The sequence below is a fragment of the Oratosquilla oratoria genome, chromosome 17 (genome assembly GCF_046742065.1).
Source record: "Oratosquilla oratoria isolate Oo_2021 chromosome 17, ASM4674206v1, whole genome shotgun sequence".
Classification (NCBI taxonomy): domain Eukaryota; kingdom Metazoa; phylum Arthropoda; class Malacostraca; order Stomatopoda; family Squillidae; genus Oratosquilla; species Oratosquilla oratoria.
Genome location: NC_134793.1, coordinates 24,019,185 through 24,039,778, shown reverse-complemented (window position 1 = coordinate 24,039,778; position 20,594 = coordinate 24,019,185). Strand labels below are relative to the sequence as shown.

General features: G+C 39.3%; 1 protein-coding gene across 2 annotated transcripts in view; it reads left to right on the top strand.

Annotated features, from left to right (window-relative positions):
* The window catches only part of LOC143034506 (uncharacterized), a 31,385-nt gene extending 11,166 nt beyond the window's left edge, over positions 1 to 20,219 (top strand). For both annotated transcript variants that reach the window (XM_076200642.1, XM_076200641.1), the window contains exons 9-18: positions 1,177 to 1,292; positions 2,465 to 2,504; positions 2,767 to 2,800; positions 2,986 to 3,215; positions 4,803 to 4,917; positions 13,713 to 13,833; positions 14,605 to 14,834; positions 17,338 to 17,538; positions 18,540 to 18,700; positions 19,237 to 20,219. In XM_076200642.1, the coding sequence (XP_076056757.1) occupies positions 1,177 to 1,292; positions 2,465 to 2,504; positions 2,767 to 2,800; positions 2,986 to 3,215; positions 4,803 to 4,917; positions 13,713 to 13,833; positions 14,605 to 14,834; positions 17,338 to 17,538; positions 18,540 to 18,700; positions 19,237 to 19,389 (1,401 nt within the window). In that variant the 3' untranslated portion in view covers positions 19,390 to 20,219. The remainder of the gene's footprint in view (positions 1 to 1,176; positions 1,293 to 2,464; positions 2,505 to 2,766; positions 2,801 to 2,985; positions 3,216 to 4,802; positions 4,918 to 13,712; positions 13,834 to 14,604; positions 14,835 to 17,337; positions 17,539 to 18,539; positions 18,701 to 19,236) is intronic.
* The last annotated feature ends 375 nt before the right edge of the window (positions 20,220 to 20,594 follow it).

Sequence of the window (20,594 nt, the reverse complement as noted above, 5' to 3'; positions counted from 1 at the left end):
TTCATTAAGTTGAAAATGTGCAGCTCCACAGAGGCTGACACAGATCCACGGAACCTCTCGTATATCTCTCTTGGATGAAATTTTAGAATTTGTTACATCAGTGTGTGACTGTTTCTGTCACTGACTTAACCACTTCACTACGGGACTTAAATCTCGCGGGCAGCAGCCAATGCCAGCCGTACGATGTGTCGTAATAATACTCGCATCATAAAATATAGTCACGGCTTATATCGATCGTTCTCTCTTTCACCCGTGAATTTTGAAAACCACAGAGAATGGGATTAAGAGCAGATTAGGGAGAATGTAAAAACAGGGGCGACTACAATAAATATAATCAAGACGCCGATATCGCAGCGTCGCGAATCCACTTGCTCCTCATGACACCTACGTGTGTGGCACCGTATGGAAGGGGTTAAAGTGGAAGAGAAGAGCAGTTCCTGGTGTCAATTCTCTGTGTGTGAAAAAGTGTAGTGATGATTTGGTTTAACATCACAAACTCCCCCCTATCAGAAGGCTAGGACGGTGCCCCTTACAGTGGATTTGTAGCAAGGAATTTAATGTGCCATGCCCTTAGTTCAACTTGCCCCAAGCATGGTTCAAATCATTATCATCTTGACCTTCACCGCAAGTAACGAAGCCCCAACTCACTTGGCCAGTGAGCATCCTTACAGTTAAAGTTTGTTGAGAGATATCTTGGGTCCAGTCCAGGCACCAAGTGTCAGCCCCTGAGGGCTGCATATCCTGATGGAAGTGAGGGTTGGGGGTTTGAAAGTTGCCTGGTTGTTTGCTGTTCATTTTACAGGGCCACCGCATGCAGTACCTGTCATTGGTCCCTTTCATGCCTTTTAATCCCATCAATCTTTTTGACGTTTGTTAGACCACCATTTTGAAGATGTCCATAGTCTCTACCTTTTTCAATATTGTGGTGCATTTTATGTTGTTTTAGTAAGGGCCAAATTTTATTAACTGAGGGACAGGTGCCATTGTGAATAGGGTCTTAATTAAAAGCCATTTAGGTATGGGTCTTACCCCCATAAGCTGCCATTTGTGACAAATTTTGTATCAAGTACTGAAGGGGCAGTCTTGTGCACTTGAAGGCTTGTTCATATATCAGGTATAATTTATGAATGATGCCAATGTTAAATGCATAACATAAGGGTTTTTGTTTTCACTCAGGATGAGGAAGTGCAAAAAACTTGCCAGGATTTATCAGAAGGATTTTCGCCAAATGGGTACTCTTCAGAAATTGAAGTATTAGACACGTCACCTGCCTGCATGTATCCATTGTTTGGGTATGTATTACAAGGTTGATGTAATCCTTTGCATAATATTTGATCCATATACAAAGGGCATCTTCCCCCTTATAAAAGAGGTAGCCAGTAAAGTTACATGACTCGGTGGCGCAGTTGGTAGAGTCCCTGACTGTCACTATGGCAGTCTGGGTTCGAATCCTGCCCAGGGGTGAAATAATTTCAGTATCGCTGCACTTTGAGTTGTTACTCCAACTCTCGTGGGCGGGGAGTTGGGTGTGTGTATGCGTGTAAGGTCATGGCATTACCCATAGATCGGTCATACGAGCTCTGAGATCTCTTCCGGGAGAAAAATAGCTGTCGGTCACGAGTCCAACACCTGTTCCAAAGACCAAAGTGAATCACACAACCCCACCCATTCCACTCCAATTAACCGCCCATTATCTCCTCCACTCCATCCACCTCTGCCTTCTTAGTTATTACAACCTGTATCTCAGTCTCCTCACCAGCTCCAGAACTCCAGCTGTAGGCAGGATACAGGGATAACCCTTCATCCATGAGGAGCTAAGATGAGAGGAAGGAAAGGGTGGTGGATGGGAGTGGAATGGGTAGGAAAAGGTACGTGCCTTGGCTTGGCTACCTCCTGTAAAAGGCGGAAAAATCTCTTGGTATCTAGATAGAACTTTCTTTTCCACACCTTTTCACCAGTTTTCAACACTTATTTTTCCCATATTCCCAAAGCATCCCAGTATTCTTTGATCAACCCCATGCTCATACATATACCTAAGGCCCTTCCCTTCTTAAGACCATTAGGAACTGCACCCCCGATAGAGGTAAAGGGGTTGATGGGTTTGAAAATGGGCAGATTTGCTGTCCATCCTGTAGAATCGCATAAACGGGTATTTGTCATTGCTCCTTGAAAATTGTAAAAGCACAGCTAGATAAAATATCCTGAATATTGCTGAAAATGACACAACCATGATTGTATAAATGGGAAGACCAACACAACTGCCAAGACACGAAGGGTTAGGAGCGGCTCTGGAAACACAAATGCATTTGTTCCCATTCAATCTGGTCTTAACTAATCTTGCACTACATGATCAGGAACCTGTCATGCTGGATGAGGATTGACCATATTTTGATGTACAATTTGAATTACTCTGTTCTTTATGGATAACAAGATAACTGAGCATGATTGATTTGTTCTGTTGAAGGTCAAAGGATGGCAGACGGAGCCTACAATCATCAGTGCAGGTTGGAGAGTTGTGACTTTTATTGCAAGAATGATTGATGTAGATACATGTTACTTTTCCATGTATTTGATATGATCATGACACTGAGATTTACTGTTCTTGTATGGAATACAACTTGTGGTCTTGTCCCAATTTTTTTTCCTATTTGAATGGGAATAGGATTGGAGTCAAGTCATAGGGTCCAAGGGCTATCTGGCCTTGAAACTTGTCAACATCATCCTGCAGGGATTGGTACATGTTATGTCTTTTTCTTTTTTTTACAGGAGATTATTGTTGAGGATGAGATTTTGATATCAGGTCAGTGTAGAGACATTATTAACTAGAATTATTACATTCATACATATATTATTGAGATTAGGTAGTTTTCTTCTTTTTCACTGTCATACATAAGGTAAAATATAATGTTGAACTGACCAGGTTGGAGATGCAAAATTTACCATTGTGCATGAAAATGATAACCCGTGCATTATTCTTTTCTTCAGAGGATGGCAGTACCACTAGCACAGTTGAAATGCTTGACAAGAGGTCTGAGAAATCTGAGAAAGAATCTTTGTCAGATCTGGAGAAAGACTTGAAAGATGTGAACGAGAGCAGTAGATTGTTCAAGAATGTTGGTAAACCCCTAGGAAAGTTAGTATCGAGGAAGACTCAACTCTCAGAAGTGACCTGTCTCAGGAAACCTAGACTAGTGGGTTCAAGAGATACTGGAACTGTAAGTGTGTGCCTTTATAAATCTTTTGTATCTTTATTAGATTTTTCATGCAAGTTGATAATTAGTGATACCACAACCTCTTTCCTCCTCCACCACACACAATTTCCCTCTCCCAGCTGGTGAGGATAGTGGGAGAGTCAGTGTACACTTTCCCTGCACCCAACTTTTACCAGCTCAAAAAACACTTTGTAGCTCTCATCTTAGCACCTTGTAGAGTGAAGGTCATCCCTGTGTTCTGCTACACTTGTCAGGTCAGAGGCAGTGCAGCACACAATACTTTTGCAACAGAGCCCTACTTTTTAAAATATTTTACCCTGACTGTTTACATGGGAAAAAATATAGAAGGGACAAGAACACCTCTTCATTAAGAACGAGAGCAAGTTTGGAACGGAACTGATTACCAGAAATTTGTCTGACATCTGTAAAAATAGTATTAAAGTGACAATATAGTCCTTGTGAATGACTTTGGGTCCACCTGGTGGCCATTGCTGATTACTTTGGAGTCACAAATCGCCGGCAAGAGAGATCTGGAGCAATGGACTCACTGAATTTGATTGTAGGGAGGTCAATTGGGAAGAATAGAAGATGGGAAATTCTCTATTCTTGTACAACCTGGGTGTGTTTTTTTTTTCTGTTCTGTATTACTGTTATTAGTCCAACTTTGTCATCCATACACAACCTATCTCCTGCCTTCTCCCTCTACTGCTCAACAGACATTCCCCTCGTGTTCAAAGCCCCTTTCACCCCATCCATCCATCTAAACTTGAATAATTTTTGTAACCAGTTTACCCAGGCTCAGACTTAATGGGGAAAGATTGGTTTTGGCACATCACAACCAGGGGTGAGAGTTTGAAATTTGTTACATACATACATATACCAAAGGCTTTTTCCCCCTACATGGTGGGTAGCCACAAAGAAAAAGGCATAGAAACCATTCCCACCCATTCCATTTCCTATATATTCCACTCCCCTCCTCCCTCCCTCATATCTTGGCACCTCCTGGATGATGGGTCATCCCTGCATCCTGTCCACTGCCCTGGGTCAGAAGCAGTGTCACAAGACACTGTGCATCCACAGCAAGGCCACTTCATAAATTCGGCGACCCCCCCTCTCCCTCCCCTCGTGCAGAAAAGGAGAAGACGGGGAGAAATCCCTTCGGGCTGCGTCAATATTCTTCTCACTTATACCTCCCCACCCCCACCCCCCACCAACTCCCCCTCATGCATCATAGCATCATTTATACACAACCCTTCTTCATTCACCCCTATCTTCTGTCCTCTCCCGTCCTTCCTCCACAGACATTCCTCTCTTTTGTAATGCCCCTTTCACCCCATCCATCCATCTCATCCTAGGACGCCCCCTCATATTCACTCCCTCCACCTCTGCCTTCCATACTTCTTTTACTAATCTTATTACTTTATTAAATTTGCTTATAATTACATTATCAAGTAGGCTTTATAAATGCCTAAGTTAAGATCAGGTTAGAAACAAAATTTATACCTCGGCCATTGTCCCCAAGGAAGTATTCTGTACCCAGTTTCTCCTTTTGTTGCCTTTCATTGACAATTTGTTTTCATATATTTCCAGAAAGTACAAAAAATAAAGGGGTCTTATAAGCTCCAGGATGAGGATGATTCAAGCTATGGGAAAGACTTAAAGCTACCTGGAATAACATATAATTCCATGAAAGAATCTAAACCAGGTAATTAATTTGTAGTTATATATAAGAACACTTTGTCATGGAGATGCTCTTTACAGATTTTATTTTGGCTAAATCCAGATTTTTTTTTTTCTTTTTTTTAAACTAGGGTTTTGTATTTAAGAATAAAATGGGGTAATGCTTCTAGTGATCCTCTGTACTTCCTTCACATAGGGTAATACCATACAGATTTGTTTATTTGTGGGTACATCACCGTACTGACATATTTAAGTGGCATTCCTTTACTTCCATTTTGTGTAAGATACAAGGTATTTGTTACTTCCAAAAGGAGCCAGCCATAGGTTGATCCATTAAGGAAAATTGCTGCAGTGCAGATTTTGTATGCCTGTGGAAGTATTCAGATTTTATTTGTGAATCGGGATTTTTGCCTGCAGTGGATGTAGAACTAGCAATCAGATACAACACAATATACTATGCATGAAGTTTACATTTGTTTGTATCCAAAACTTTGAAGACTTGGACTGATAGTAGTTAAAAGATTTGGATTAATGCTAGCTAAAAGAGGGAATCTGATTTTCTAAAATCATAGGTTTATATTCCTTTATCTGAACTTTTAATATGAAAAAACCTGAAATCCCAAAGTTGTTTAGTACGAGGGAAATGCCACAGACAGAAACCTTCAGAAGGCTCTCTTATGATATACATCTATCATAGCAACATAGTAACACTTTTGTAAGTTTATTCCCATGTGTTTTGTGTTGTCTTTTATATTAGAAATGTTTAATAGTTTATTAGTTAATCTTTTAGTAGTGAAAAGAAAGAGGAATAGTTATGTTTATAAATACTGTACCACTAAAAGTTTCAAGTTGATAATGAAACATGAAGTATCTTGACTGAAGTGTTTGATGTTGGAATACCCATTTTCTACAACCAAAAGAAACATAATGAATTGTTGAAGTTCAATGTTGAGAAATAGTATTCAGAAGTTAATGATCAGTCAGTCTATGTATACTACCAAGGGCCGCTTCCCTCTCTGCATACAACAACAAAAAATATTGAAAACATGTTCATTTGTTTTTATTTTCAACTAAGGTTCTTTTTCAGTGGTAGGGTTTGGCCATTTATTTCATTGTATTTACTTATGATTATTGTTATTATTATTTCAAATCAAGTATAATTCTTAAATTGTATTTTATTTTATATATATATAATTTTTTTTCCATGAGTGAACAATTTTACTGATGATTTCTGGGCTGAGGCTTCCATTCTATTCCTAAGTAGTTGCTTTATTTTGCCAAAATAAGCTTAGGTGTTTTTAGATCAAATTTTGTAGTTTTTGTGCTGTGTTATAATTGTCAGGTCATCAGCAAGGTCATGTGCATTGGCCTCAAGTTTTGGATCATACATACATATACCAAGGGCTTTTTCCCCCTTACAAGAGAGGTAGCCAAAGTCAAAGGTATAAAATCCACTCCCACCCATTTTATCCCCACATACTCCACTCCCACCCATTTTATCCCCACATACTCCACTCCCACCCATTTTATCCCCACATACTCCACTCCCATTCACCACCCCTCCTTCCCTCTTTTCTTGGCTCTTGGATGACAGGTCATCCCTGCATCTCGCCCACTGCCCTGGGTCAGAAGCAGTGCAGAAAGACACAGCAGATTCATGGCAAGGCCACTTCATTTAATTGAGCTCCCCCCCCCCCTCTGTCCCTTCGTGCAGAAAAAGAGAAGATGGGGAGAAATCCCTTTGGGCTGCGTCAAAATATCATTCACACATACTCCCTAACCCCCACCCCATCATGCATCACAGCATCACCCATACACGATCATTCTCCATTCACCCCTATCTTTTGCTTTCTCCCTTCCTCAACAGACATTCCCCTCTTTCTCAATGCCCCTTTTCCCCCATCCATCCATCTCATCTTTGGTTGCCCCCTCACATTCACTCAATCCACCTCTGCCGTCCACACTTCTTATACTAATCTTTCCTCACTTTTTCTTTCCATGTGACCAAACCAACCCACCAATACTTTTTCATCAACACTATCTACCATCCCCCCCCCACACTCTCCTCCTCACCTTGTTTCTCACTCTATCCATCCTAGTAACCCCTACCATAGTTCTCAGGCATTTCATCTTAAACACATTTAAATTCTTCCTCTCTTCATCTCCATGTTTCTGCCCCATACAGTGACTTGGGGGATTAAAAGTGTAATGAGAAAGACATTTGGGAATGAATAGTAAGAGGAGATTGTATTTACCTATTTATATTTCATGGGAAGAGAGCTATGAAGGAGTGATTGGGAAAGAGGGGAATGTCTGTTGAGGAAGGATGGGAGAAGACAGAAGATAGGGATGAATGGAAAATGGTTGTGTATGGATGATGCTGTAATGCATGGGAAAAAGGGGATGGGGGGGATGAGGGATTATGTGTGAATAATAAATTAACACAGCCCAAAGGGATTTCTCCCCATCTTCTCTTTTTCTGCATGACGGGACAGAGAGAGGTGTTGCTGATTAAATGAAATGGTCTTGCTGTGGATGTGCTGTGTCTTGCTACACTGTTTCTAATCCAGGGCAGTGGGCAAGATGCAGGGATGACCCGTCGTCCAAAATGGAGCCAAGATATGAGAGAGGGAGGGGGGTGAATGGAAGTGATGTGGGGATGGAATGGGTGGGAGTAGATTTCATGCCTTTATTTTTTGAGTACCTCCCTTGTTAATAGGAAAAAGCCCTTTGTATATTGATATAGATATATAATTTTTTTTTTATTAAGGTCGTAGTAAGTAGGGTTTTATTATTTTATTGTGAATTGGTTTGATTTCTTTTTTATATAATGTTTAATTTTGCAGAATTTCACAGTTCAAATAGAATGTTTTTTATTTTTATTAAAATAGTTAACATTTCATAATGACTATGTTGTTCATACTTTCATTCAATAAAGATAATAAATAAATGCTCTGCTCTGGTTTTTATGCATATATATAGTACAAAGAGAGGTGAAGCTAACACAGATAATGTTGGAAAATAATTAGTTTGGATTTCAATTAAAAGCTTATGATATCTTTGAAACCTATGAAACAGTTTAAAAGTACAAGAAATCAATGTACAATATATATATATATATATATATATATATATAATATATGCAGGTAACCACTAGGAAAATGAGAACTTGGAATGTTTTTGTCTATTTAAAATATTTTCAAAGGTACAATAAAGGTAAATAGATGAAAATGTTCGGTTACCAAGTTCTCATTTTCCTAGTGGTTACTTGCATATTTTGTGAATCACATTGTTTGTGATTTCTTTGCATATATATATATATATATATAAAGTAATGTGTGTATGTATTTTACCTAACTGTACCTAATTGTACATACATATACCAAAGGCTTTTTTCCTACTTACAAGGGAGGTAGCCAAAAAACAAAGGCTTAAAAAACCACTCCCACCCATTCCATCCACACATACTCCATGTCCATCTACCCCCCTCCCTCTCTCTTATTTTGGCTTCTCCTGGATGGTTGGTCATCCCTGCATCTCGCCCACTGCCCTGGATTAGAAGCAGTGTTGCAGGACAATGCACATCCACAGCAAGACTGCTTCATTAAATTGGTGACAGCCACTCTCTGTACCCTCGTGCAGAAATGAAGATGGGGAGAAATCCCTTTGGGAAGTGTCAATTTGTGTTTCACACACACTCCTTCACCCCCCATCCCCCATCCCCCGTCAACTCCCTTTCTATGCATCACAGCATCATCCAAACACAACCATTCTCCATTCACCCCTATCTTCTGTCCTCTCTTGTCCTTCCTCAACAGACAGTCCCCTCTCTCCCAATATCCCTTTTACCCCACCCATCCATCTCATCCTTGGTCATCCCCTCATGTTCACTCCTAATTGTAGTATAAAGGAAAGGAGCAATACTTTTTGAATCCTGTCTTCTGTTCTCTTATTTTCTAACATACTTAGTATACGTATGTATACTAAAAGGCCTCTTCCCCCTTATGAACAAGGTGAGCACCCAAGATATGCACCCATTCTCATCCACCTTTCATTTATCCAACACCCATTTGTTTTCCCTCTTGTGTATGTGTACATGCATACATGTATATCTATACATTGGAGTGAAGAGAGGAGACATGATCATGATATTTAGATCAGAGTACAGAAGTACATTTTTTTTTTCCTCTTGTGTATGTGTACATGCATACATATATATGTATACATTGGAGTGAAGAGAGGAGACATGATCATGATATTTAGATCATAGTACAGAAGTGGGCTGAGAAAGCCTGCTGGTATGTGATGAAAGATCAGCAAGAGGTTATGGTAGAAAAATTGAAAATCAAACTTGTTTGAAAGATTTGAGGAATTATAGCTTTCCATAGCATTGTGGATTTAATGGAACAAGTTGGATGAAAATATAATCCAAGCCAACACCATAAGTGAATTTAAGCTAAAGTTTGATGAATGGAGGGAAAGAGATGGGACCCCATGAGCATAGGTAAATATACACACATGACCCTCAACATTCATGGGAGTTAGGAGACCACAGGGCTCCGCGAATGTGAAATTTTCGCAAATAATTTTCATGCCCCCTAGACCCATTCCATGCACAGAGAAATCCTTACAGTAATGCATCTAAATAAATTTCAACACCTCTAAACTGTCAAAATGATAAGAAACAAACCCTGTTCAACATAGAATAACTGGTAAGGTTCATTCATTTTCTAGTGTTCAAAAAATATATGAATTGCATTGATACTACAAATTCATTTTATAACCCCTGTTTTGCTGGAAATTATTAAAATTATATAAATCTGAACACATTGAATAACCTTAAAGTATTTAACCAGTGCAACACTAAATGTGTGAAAAATGATAGTGTAATAGTTATGGGTCTGATAGAGAGTGGAGTCAATATTTTGGAGGTAACATCTGTTGAAAACAGCTGAAGTGGGGGCAGGCTCTCACTGCATTATTTGGTGGAAGTCCTATGCTAAGCAATTCACCATACTTTATTACTATACTTGTTACTAGTAAAATACCTCAATTTGAACTTGGATGACTTGCTGCTGTTGATAACAATGAAGATGAGGATTGTGGTACTCCCCAAGGTAGGCATAGCTCCTCTTGGGGATCGGTGCCACCAAATCTACAGCAACACTTCTCACCAACTGGACAAAAGAACACAAATACATACCTCATCTCTACATCAACAACACTCTAATACCACACACAAACACACCGAAAATTCTTGGTGTAACATACGATACATCCATGTCTTTCAAACAACACATTACAAACATAAAAAACAAATGCACACCCAGACTTAACACACTTAAGTCAATCACTGGAACAACATTTGGACAAAACAAAGAAACTAATATAACAATATACAAACAATGCATACGCTCAGTGTTGAATTATGCGAGTCCTGCATGGGCTCCTAATCTCAGTGAGACACACCACAACACCCTTCAAATCATACAAAACAAAGCCCTAAAAACAATTACAGGCTGCACAAATACAACACCTACAGACCATTTACACCATGAAACAAAAGTCCTCAAAGTCAAGGACCACCTCGACATGAGAGGCACACAAACACTTGCCGCAGCCACCACAAACACATTACACCCGCTACACTATATAGCAGGACACCCACACACACCAAGAAACATTAAAACAACACCCAAAGACCTTTATCACGCACAGATACTCTCTTCTCTTCCTCCACAACCACCAAATACCAGCCTCCGGAAACATATTCATAATCATATCACTCACCGCTCCATTAACACACTGAAAGACAACACACTGCTGCATGCCAGACCCCCTGATATCCACCCTTCTCAATCCTCTCTCCCACGAAAGGACAGAGTCCACTTGGCCAGACTGCGATGCGGTCACCACCCAGCACTTCTAAGCTACCAGAAGAGGCTGGATGACCGCGTTGTGAACAGCTGCCCAGGATGTAACACTTCACCCCATACCATACAACACATAATGGAAGACTGCATTATACACAATCATGCACGCAAACAACACAACATACGCTCTATAAAGGATTTGTGGGAAAACTCAGTTTCGGCTATGGCATTCCTTGGGGAGACGGGACTGCTCGGACAGACAGTCTAGGGAACGACAACAACAACAACAACATGAATGATCCCGCATTCTGAAAAGTAGTGCATCTCACAGCTGCCAATCAGTGCACAGGTACCTGACCTGGCAGTTTATAATGACAGAACCCATGAGTCAGCACCTCGGACACAATGGAGAACATTTCTCCCACCCAATGCTTTGAACCCCATGGAATGTCTGAATGAATGCCTTGAAAACCAACAGAGAACATCTCTCCCCAGTCCGTACCTCAGATTCAACGAAGAACATCTCTCCCATTCTCCATTCAATGCTACAGAACCTTGACTAACTGCCTTGGAGCCCCAAAGGACGAGGACTGCCACCTCTCCCAGTAGCTGTCTCTCACACCTTGCTGTCTTCCTGAAGCATTATTGCCTAGAACCTTACCTTCACCCAGCTGCGGACACATGAATTGAGCCCGGCATTCCAACACTCCCAAAGTCTCTACCTTCGCGGAATCTTTTTGGCACCAAACGGCTTAAGCCACAGTCCCGTGGTCTACACTTTTATAAAAGAGATCCCAGTTGTACAATAATTTTGTTCTTCCCCCACCAGTGTTTTCCTTCCAGCTAGGCCAACATTGCCACCTTCCTAACATCTGGCATCACAACTTGGGGCTCCCTGCATCCTTATATCTAAATGTCCAATGTGTGAGACCACTTCTACATCGTGACACCAATGAATCATGGGTATCTTGCAAGAGAGATCATGAGCAATATGTTTTTATGAATATATATTTGTGTACATGCCATGAACTGTATATACAAAGTTACAAGGTTGTATAGAGTGAGTAATGAGGTGAGAAGGAGAGTAGGGGTGGAAAAGAATGTGGCGGATAGGGCTGATGAAAGAGTATTAAGATGGTTTGGACACAGAAAGAATTAGTGAAAGAGGATTAGCAAAAGAGGTGTGGAAGGCAGAGGTGGATGGAATGAACTTGAGGGAATGACTGAGGATGAGATGGTGTGAAAGGGGTTTTGAGCAAGAGAAGAATGACTGCTGAGCAAGGAAGGAAGAAGGCAGGGGATAGGAATGAATAGAGAATTTATGTGTTTGGATGATACTTGATGAAGCTCAAAGGGATTTCTCCCTGTCTTCTTTATTTTATGCAAGATTGGACAGAGAGGGGGGATGTTGCTGATTTAGTGAAGTGGGCTTGCTGTGGATGTACTGTATCTTGCTGCATGTGGGCAGTAGACAGGAGACAGGGATGACCCTTCATCCATGAGGAGCCAAGATGAGAGGAAAACAAGGGTGGTGGGCGGGAGTGGTGTGGGTTTGACTTGGTACAGAGTATTTTGGAGATAGATTTGTATTGGTTTGCTGGTGTAGTGATATTGCTCTTGCCTATTAATTCGGCAATCATAGTTAAATCTCTGCCCAAGGATGAAAAAACATTGCAGCTCTACAAGCTGAGCTTTTTTACAAGAAGGTAATAGATGTTGATCACAGTCTAATATGTGATCCAAGACCATGGTGACATGCATGATTACAAAAAAAAAAATAGAAATAAATAAGATAGAAATAAATAAATACCCATCCTACCTACCTTACATCTGCTCTTCTCTTTGTACCTATCATATGCTTCCTTAGTTCCACTTGGCAACCAGTCATCAAAATTTTGCTTCTCTGTACCACCACCACCACCACCATCTTTACCACTTCATTTTGCCATTTGCTGCTTCTCGTCTAAAAGCAAACTGCCTGAAAACCCAACACCTATAGGCTAGTTATCATTATCCAATATGAGTATATCCAAGCTAATGGAAAGATTAGGAACAGAAAGAAATGTAAGTAAATTGTTCACCTTTCTAAACCAACATGGATTGATAGGGGACAACACTAGCATACTGATCACAAATATCATTCAACAAATGTTGGAGGGATTCAACAAGAAAACACCACTATATAGAACTTATGGTAGCAATAGATATAAGCAAGACAATTGTTTAAGCTCAGACAAACATTCATAAAAAGATAGACATAAAGACAGATATCCATAACAATGACTAACAAATTTCCTAGCAGGCAGGCAATGCGGAGTAACCTACTAACAGATTTCTGGGACAAAAAAGACCTAAGGAGCAATATTTTCACCTATTTGGAGGCAATCTCTGAACACTGTATCCAGAATATAACACCAAAGCACTTACCAACATAGATGACCTTGGCAAAATAGCAACTAAGAACTTTTGAACTTGCTTAGACAAACTAGAACAATGGCACAGAAATAATAGAATGGAAGACTCGCCCCAGAAATCATCAGTAAAATTGCTCACTGCAAACTTCCATGAATAATGGAGGGAAAAAAAAATCTAATAGATTAAACAAGCAAACCCTTTCATTGGAAAAGAACCCAAAAATTCTAGGCCTCCTCTTGAATGACCTCCAAAATTTGATCATCCTAATGAAATGGACCTCTTTTCTTCCAAAGCTCCCAGTGGTTGGGGACTAAAATACTCTCCATGTTTCTATGCATGTTGTAGAATTCAGCCAAGTTGGGTGGAACAAGTGTACAGGGCAACTTCTTTTCAAAAGTTTTTCTACATATGGTCAGGGCAAAATTATGCTCACCTTAGCCACCCCTCAAATAAGGGGGAAGTAAGGCTTTTGTGTATGTATCCATACATTCTACTTAGGGTATCCACTATTTATTTGTTTATTATTTTTCAGATATAGACGTGGCTGAAAGAAATAATATGACAGTTTTTATAAACCAGAGGGTAAGAGCAAGATTACTTTTTAAAACTGCAGGGATCCTGAAGAAACCAATAGGCATAGCAGAACTGTCCAAGTATGTTTTCTTTTAGTTGTCCCATGTTTGTACCCCATAAAGCAGTCCTATTCTTTACTCTTTCATCTTTGAACCAATGACTATCTGCAAGTGGTAGCTACTCCTTACATCCCTCTGGAGGTGCAGCCCTTAGGGGTGACATATGACCTCCAGACCAGACCCAAAATCTCCAAGTTAAGACTGTATTTCCTCTAGTTGTTTGCATAACATCGAGGAGGAGGAAAAGTGGGAGGTAGAAAATTGCTGAGGGTAAACTAATTAAATAAGGAGGATAGAATGAATACTAGGAAAAATGGAGAGAAGTGTGGGAGGTAGAATGATCCTTATACTCAAGGTGCCGAGATGAAAGGGTTGATTAAATGATTTGTATTTATATATGATATACATGTATAGTGCATCTTGGTCTCCCCTGTATATAGAAGAAAAGGGCTTTGGTATACATGTATGCTTTACATAGAATAGTTGACAGTAATTTTTCTTCTCCCCATATAGTAGGAGGAAGAGTGTAGTTGCTGGTTGTCAACTCTCCTTTAGTGAAAAGTGGAGGAAAAAGGGTGGAAGTTGAGGGAATTTTTGGGTTTGGTCCAAACATTTGCCACCCACTTAGGTTTGCTGTGGATAGTAGGGGTGTTAGTGCTTTGGAGGCACAATGATCTGCAATGTAAACCATGTTTGATCATAGTATTCATATGCTTATCTTTTGATCTTGTTAGAAAAAAATTATTGTATATTTTTATTGGTGTAAATGTGGTTCATCTTTCCTTCTTTCAGCCGGAATATTATAGTTGCTGACACATTCAATGACAGAATGGTGATATTTAGTTCAAGAGGGAAATTCCTCAAGCAATTTGCTGCTCCTGGAGGACTACGCAAACCCTCAGCAATTGTTTTGCTGCCAAAAATTGGTATTGCTATTAAAGACAACCATAGCATTGTAGTATGTACTGAGGAAGGAGAGTTCATCCACAGATATGCTGAAAACAACCTTAGTTGCCCATATGGTAGGTGATTTCATGTGATTAAGTAATGAAAATGAAAATTGTTGCTTCAAATTATTTTGATCTGTAGTGTCATGATGACTGGCAATGGTTGTCCTGCCTTCACATAGATCTCTGAGAAAAATGATGTTAGACTTGTTTGTGTTACATTAACATGTCATCATACTAGGGTATTGACTGCATGTCTTGAAGTAGTGATTGCATGGCAGTATGGAGTCGATGCTTTAGGGATTTTTGAGGTGCACTTACAGATTTGAGTCATTATTTGTCTATGTTGGAGTAAAATCTCTATTTGTAGAGGAATGATGCTACTTTTGTACTACAACTATCCCTCCTTTATGCAGCTCCCTTGAAACTATCCTTTACCATTTCCATGACTATACATCTTTGTATCTCCTGTGGTAGAAAAAAAATTGCCACCATGTTTTCTATGTGAATTACAAAAGGCAATCAAGTGGGACATTGATGAGACTAGGGATCCTGCTCTGTTCATCCCATGAGAAACCAAGGTAAAAGAGGGTTTAGGGGAAGTTCTACCAGAACTAAAACAAATTGGGTCATTTAATGTGCATGATTGTGGTACAGGTGAGAGTTAAAAGGAAGAGCTGGGCAGGAGGTTTGTGAGAAAGATGGATGTGTTAGCATTACTGATAAGTGAAACTAAGTTGAAAGGGAAGTGTGATTTTGAGTTTGGGAGTGTCATTGGAATGTTGGGAGTGAGGAGGGAGCAAGGAAGAGGAGGAGTATCTCTACTGGTAAGTGATGAGATAGGAAAGCTTGTAGTGAAATGGAGAGAAGTATCTTCAGGGTCAGTTTGAGTGAAGGTGAAACTGGGATGAGAGATGTGGGTTTATGTGAGTGCATATGGGCCTGGTAGTGAGAAGAGTGTAGAGGAATGCAAGGCTTTTTTTTTTTTATAGAGTTTAAGAGTGCTTAGAAGGGTTTGGTAGGAATGTCATTGTAGTAGTGCAAGGGGATCTCAATGCTAGAGTAAGGGATGAGCCAATAGATGGAGTACTAGGGAATTTTGGAATGCCAGGTATAAATTACATTAGTGTGTTGATGTTTGAGATATGTCTGTTAGGGAGTTGATGATAGCAAATGCAGTGTTTAAGAAGATGTAAAGAAAAAAAATGGAAGGTAAGTAATTGAGAAGACTAAACAGTCACCAAAGGGATGATCCGATACCGGATATTACTGGTCAATCCTTTGGTTTGTAATACAAGCACAAATATCCAAAGAAAGGATAGGAAGAGTTCTGGATGTCAGTGTCCATGGGGAGAGAGTGTGTGTGTATGTGTCAGATCATCTTTTTGTAGAAGGGAAATTGAGAATGGAGGATAAATGGAGGAATAGGAAAACTAGTGGTTAAAGTAAATATTTTGATTGAGAAGGAAAAGAGGAAGGAATACCAGAAGCTGAGAGAAATGTGGAGGTGGTGATGGATGGAGCAGAGGTAGTAATAGAGGAATGAGTTTGTTTCCAGGAGGAAGTTGCAAGATGTGTAGAGATGGTATGTGAAACAAGGAGGATGGAAGGGAATAGAAGGAAGGGTAGTGAGTGGTGTGATGATGTGAAGATGATAGTAGAAGAAAAGTGAGCATACATGGATTGGTTGCAAAATAGGACTTGGGAAGTGTATGAGAGGTACAAGAAAAAAAAACATAAGTATGACAATTTTGAAAATAATAATAAGATGTTTTGGAAAGGAGTGAGAAGAGGAGGGATGAGTCAGGTAGAGGGGAAAAGGTAAAAGGTGCAGATGGACAGATGTTAATGAAAGTGAAGGCAGTAAAGGAGAAGATAGAGTATTTTGGAGAATTGTTGAATATGGAGGAGGTTAGGGAGGGATTGATTGTAGCAGTGGGAAGAGCTAAGAGAATGACTGATAGGAGAAAAAATGTAAGATATAGGAAAAGCTGAGGTACAAGGAGCTTTGAAAATAATGAAAGCTTCTAAAGCACCTGGGTTGGATGGATGTCATGAGTGACAAATGTGAATATAGTAGTTTTAGAGATCAGATTGTTGTGCGTAGTTAGAAAGGCATATGGGAGTGTTTTTCATTGAGAGGATTGGGAGAGGAACAGTTGGTGAGGAGCCATGTGGGTTTAGGAAAAGTTGAGGATGTGTGGATCAAATTTTTTGTATAAGACAGATTTGCAAGTTGTTGACCAAAGGTAAGGATGTTTTTTAGGCTTTTATAGATTTGGAGAAGGCTTAGGACTAGATAGGAAGTCACTGGCATATTGCAGGATTGAGGGAAAACCATTATGGACAACCAAGAGTTTTTATGACAGTAGTGGAGCTTGTGTTAAGATTGAGAATTGTGAGAGCCAGTGGTTTGAAGTTATTTAAACCATTTATGTAGTATACATGGAGGAGTCAAAGTATACATTTGCTGTACTTCTATCACACAACTATTTGTTATCTCTTCCATCCTCATATATATTTGATTATATATGTATATCTTTCTCACTTGTTCTCTCTTCCTGTTTACTTGTTCAAGGGCTTACCAAGGACAGTAATGGTAACTTGGTAACACTGGAGGTAAGGTCAGATTGTATCACCATAGCAACACTTGATATGGAGAAAGGAACTATCAAAAAGATACCTGTTCATCTGCCACATGCTCAGGGTGCCAATTACTACTCCAAACCTCGGTTTTTGACATGGCAGTACCCAAATACACTTCTTGTTGTTGATCTTGGTAAGTTTTTGTTTTGTTTTTTTCCCAAATTTTTTAATTTTATCTGTGTATATATGGTTCAAGGTAAATGTGGGGTTGTGCCATGGGTGTATCCTTTCACCAAATTTGTTCAAGATGTACATGAATGGAGTGGCATGGGAGGTAAACACGAGGGTGATGAGTTAGGGTTTGGAGACGGAGAGAGTGGGAGATGAATCAATTGTTTATTGATGACACTGCACTTCTGGCTGGGCCAAAAGAGGGTCTAAAGCAGTTAGTGGCAGTGTTTGAGAATGTATGGGAGAAGAGAGAGCTGAAAATATGAGTACAGACGCTCCTCTACTTACGTTCATTCATTTTACATTTTTTCGATTTTACGTTTGAACTGACTGTAAAAAAAATGTAATTTTTTTTTTTTTTTGTGAATCTTTTTAGTTTACCGCGCTCTCCGTAGTTCAAACGATACTTGCGCATGACGCTGCGTCCATTGTTTACATTACACAAACGACAAACTGAACATACCTTGCCTCCTCCTCCTCCTCCTCCCCCTCCTCCTCCTCCTCCACCATCTCAATTTATGTTGCTTGAATTTAATTTATTTGAAATTCATGTTATTATTTTACAATGTTATGTGTAAAATGATTTAGGGGTGTTTTATAAGATACGGTAATAGAATTTACGGATGTATAGTACAGTAACAACTTACGTTCATTTTCAACTTACGTTCGGCCGTTCGGAACGTAACTAAAACGTAAGTTGAGGAGCGTCTGTAAAAGGAAGGTCATCAGATGTATGAGGGGAGATGTGGCAGGGAGTTGGAGCTACATCTTAAACAGGTGAGGTTGGAAGAAGTGGACAATTTGAATCATTTATAATCATATAGCAGATAAAGGAGGAATGTGGGTGGAGGTAAATTTTAGAGTAAGAGAAGTAAAGTAAATGTCTTGCGAGTACTTTTTTTTTTAGGTACAACTGTATGTATATTATATTTTTAACATATTAACATATTTCTTTCATATTAGGTATGGACTGTGTGTATATGGTAAATCCAGACACTGGAGAAGTAATTAACTCTTTTGGGCAGTTTGGCAAAAAGGATGGGTATTTCCATGACCCATCAGGAATTGCCTGTGACAAAGACGGCTACATATTTGTAGGTGATAGTCGAAATCATCGAATTCAGGTACTTTAGCTTTTTGATGGATGATTTTCATGTGATAATATTGTCATGAGGCATCGGGTCTCTGATCCTGGACAGTTAATTGATGTGCAACCCATCAATCAATCTGCTGCTCCTGGTGTCTCATGCTGACCTGTAGCCTTCAAGTAACTAGCAACAGCCTCTGGGGAGAACCATAAGTCACTCAGAGAAAATGTGTTGTTGTCTAGGGGTTGATATGTAAGAATATTTAAAAAAAAAAATTAAGTTCTGACCTTAATTTTTGTGTTAGTTACATTTTTAAATCATTTATGTTAACATGAATTTTAAAATGTTAGAAATATGAGCTATAGATATCACCAAGGCATTATTATTTAGTTGTAGTTGCATCATTATTTAAAGTATTTTATGTGATTAGACTATAAATGATAGCTTATTGCTATTTACAGAACTAATACTACCTGTGCTAGTGTTTTATATATATATGTATACCATGTATTGTATATTATTTTATTCTTGTTTTATATATATATATATATATATTGATTTTATACATACAGGTGTTTGACAAAATGGGAGTGTTCCTAGGTGTGCTCAAGATGAATGTAGTTTTGAATCGACCATCTGGAATCCACCTCACCCCTGACGGAAGCCTTCTTGTGCTCAATTATTGGGATGACACCGCTGCCAAGTACAGTTTAGAAACTTGCTAGGAACCCATCCATGTTTAAAGTATCTTTTGATAGTCATGTAATTATTAAGTCATTCTACAACTGATTGTCAGTGAAATGAATATTGTAACAATGGAACACTGCTTCATTGGAATAGTTGAAATTTTGTGCAGGAGTGAAGGATCCAAATACAGTTTTTGTATTCTGCCTCTTTAATTTGACTCCCATATGCATTACATATTTATATATCTATATATATATATATAGATAAGTGGAATGATAGTTGGCATATGGGCCTGATCAAAGAAGACTGGGATGTGTTGGACATCTGGAAAGAATGAATGAAGAATGTCCAAAAACAGAGTGGAAGGTAGAGATGGATGGTGTGAACTTGAGGAGAGGATGGAGAATAGGATGGATGGGGTGAAGGGAGCCTTGGGTACAAGGGGATTGTCTGTTGAGCAAGGAGGGGAGAGGACAAATAGGTATGAATTGAATGTAAATTGACATGGACTAAAAAGTAGACATTGAGAAATGGCTACAGGCCACATCACACCTGTCTCCCCCTCCCCCCCAACTCTAAAGACAATATATATAATTTTCCTTTAGTAACATTTGTATGATTTTCATGCACAAGCAGAATTATATTTTCTAATTCATTTATCATCATAATTATTTTGTACTTTAGATATTCTTAGAATTAATGATAATAATAATGTTGAATGAAAGGTTTTTGATAGACTTGCATCTATAGGTGATCTAGAGTGGAGGTTTGTATTAATCTAATGTTATTGTATTTGTAATGTATTTTATTACTTTGCTAAAATACATATGTATGTTGCTAGATTACTGTAATGCCAAGCATTGTTATACAAGAGAAAGAAAAGTTAGTTGCTCGTCTTATTCTTTGACCTCTGTAAGAATTAATTGGTAGTGTGCTTGATGTCAATTTGCTTAAAGTTTGAATATAGTAATGAAGCAGCCTTGCTGTGGATGTACTGTGTCTTGCGACACTGCTTCTGACCCAGGGCATTGGACAAGATGCAGGGATGACCCATCATCCAGGAGGTGCCAAGATAAGAGGTAGGGAAGAGGGTAGAGGGGAGTGGAGTATGTAGGGGATGGAATGGGTGGGAGTGGTTTCTATGCCTTTGTTTTTTGGCTACCTCCTGTGTAAGGGGGAAAAAGCCTTTGGTATATGTATGTATGTATGTATAGAAGTTAGTGACAGTCTGGGAAGGTGTGTG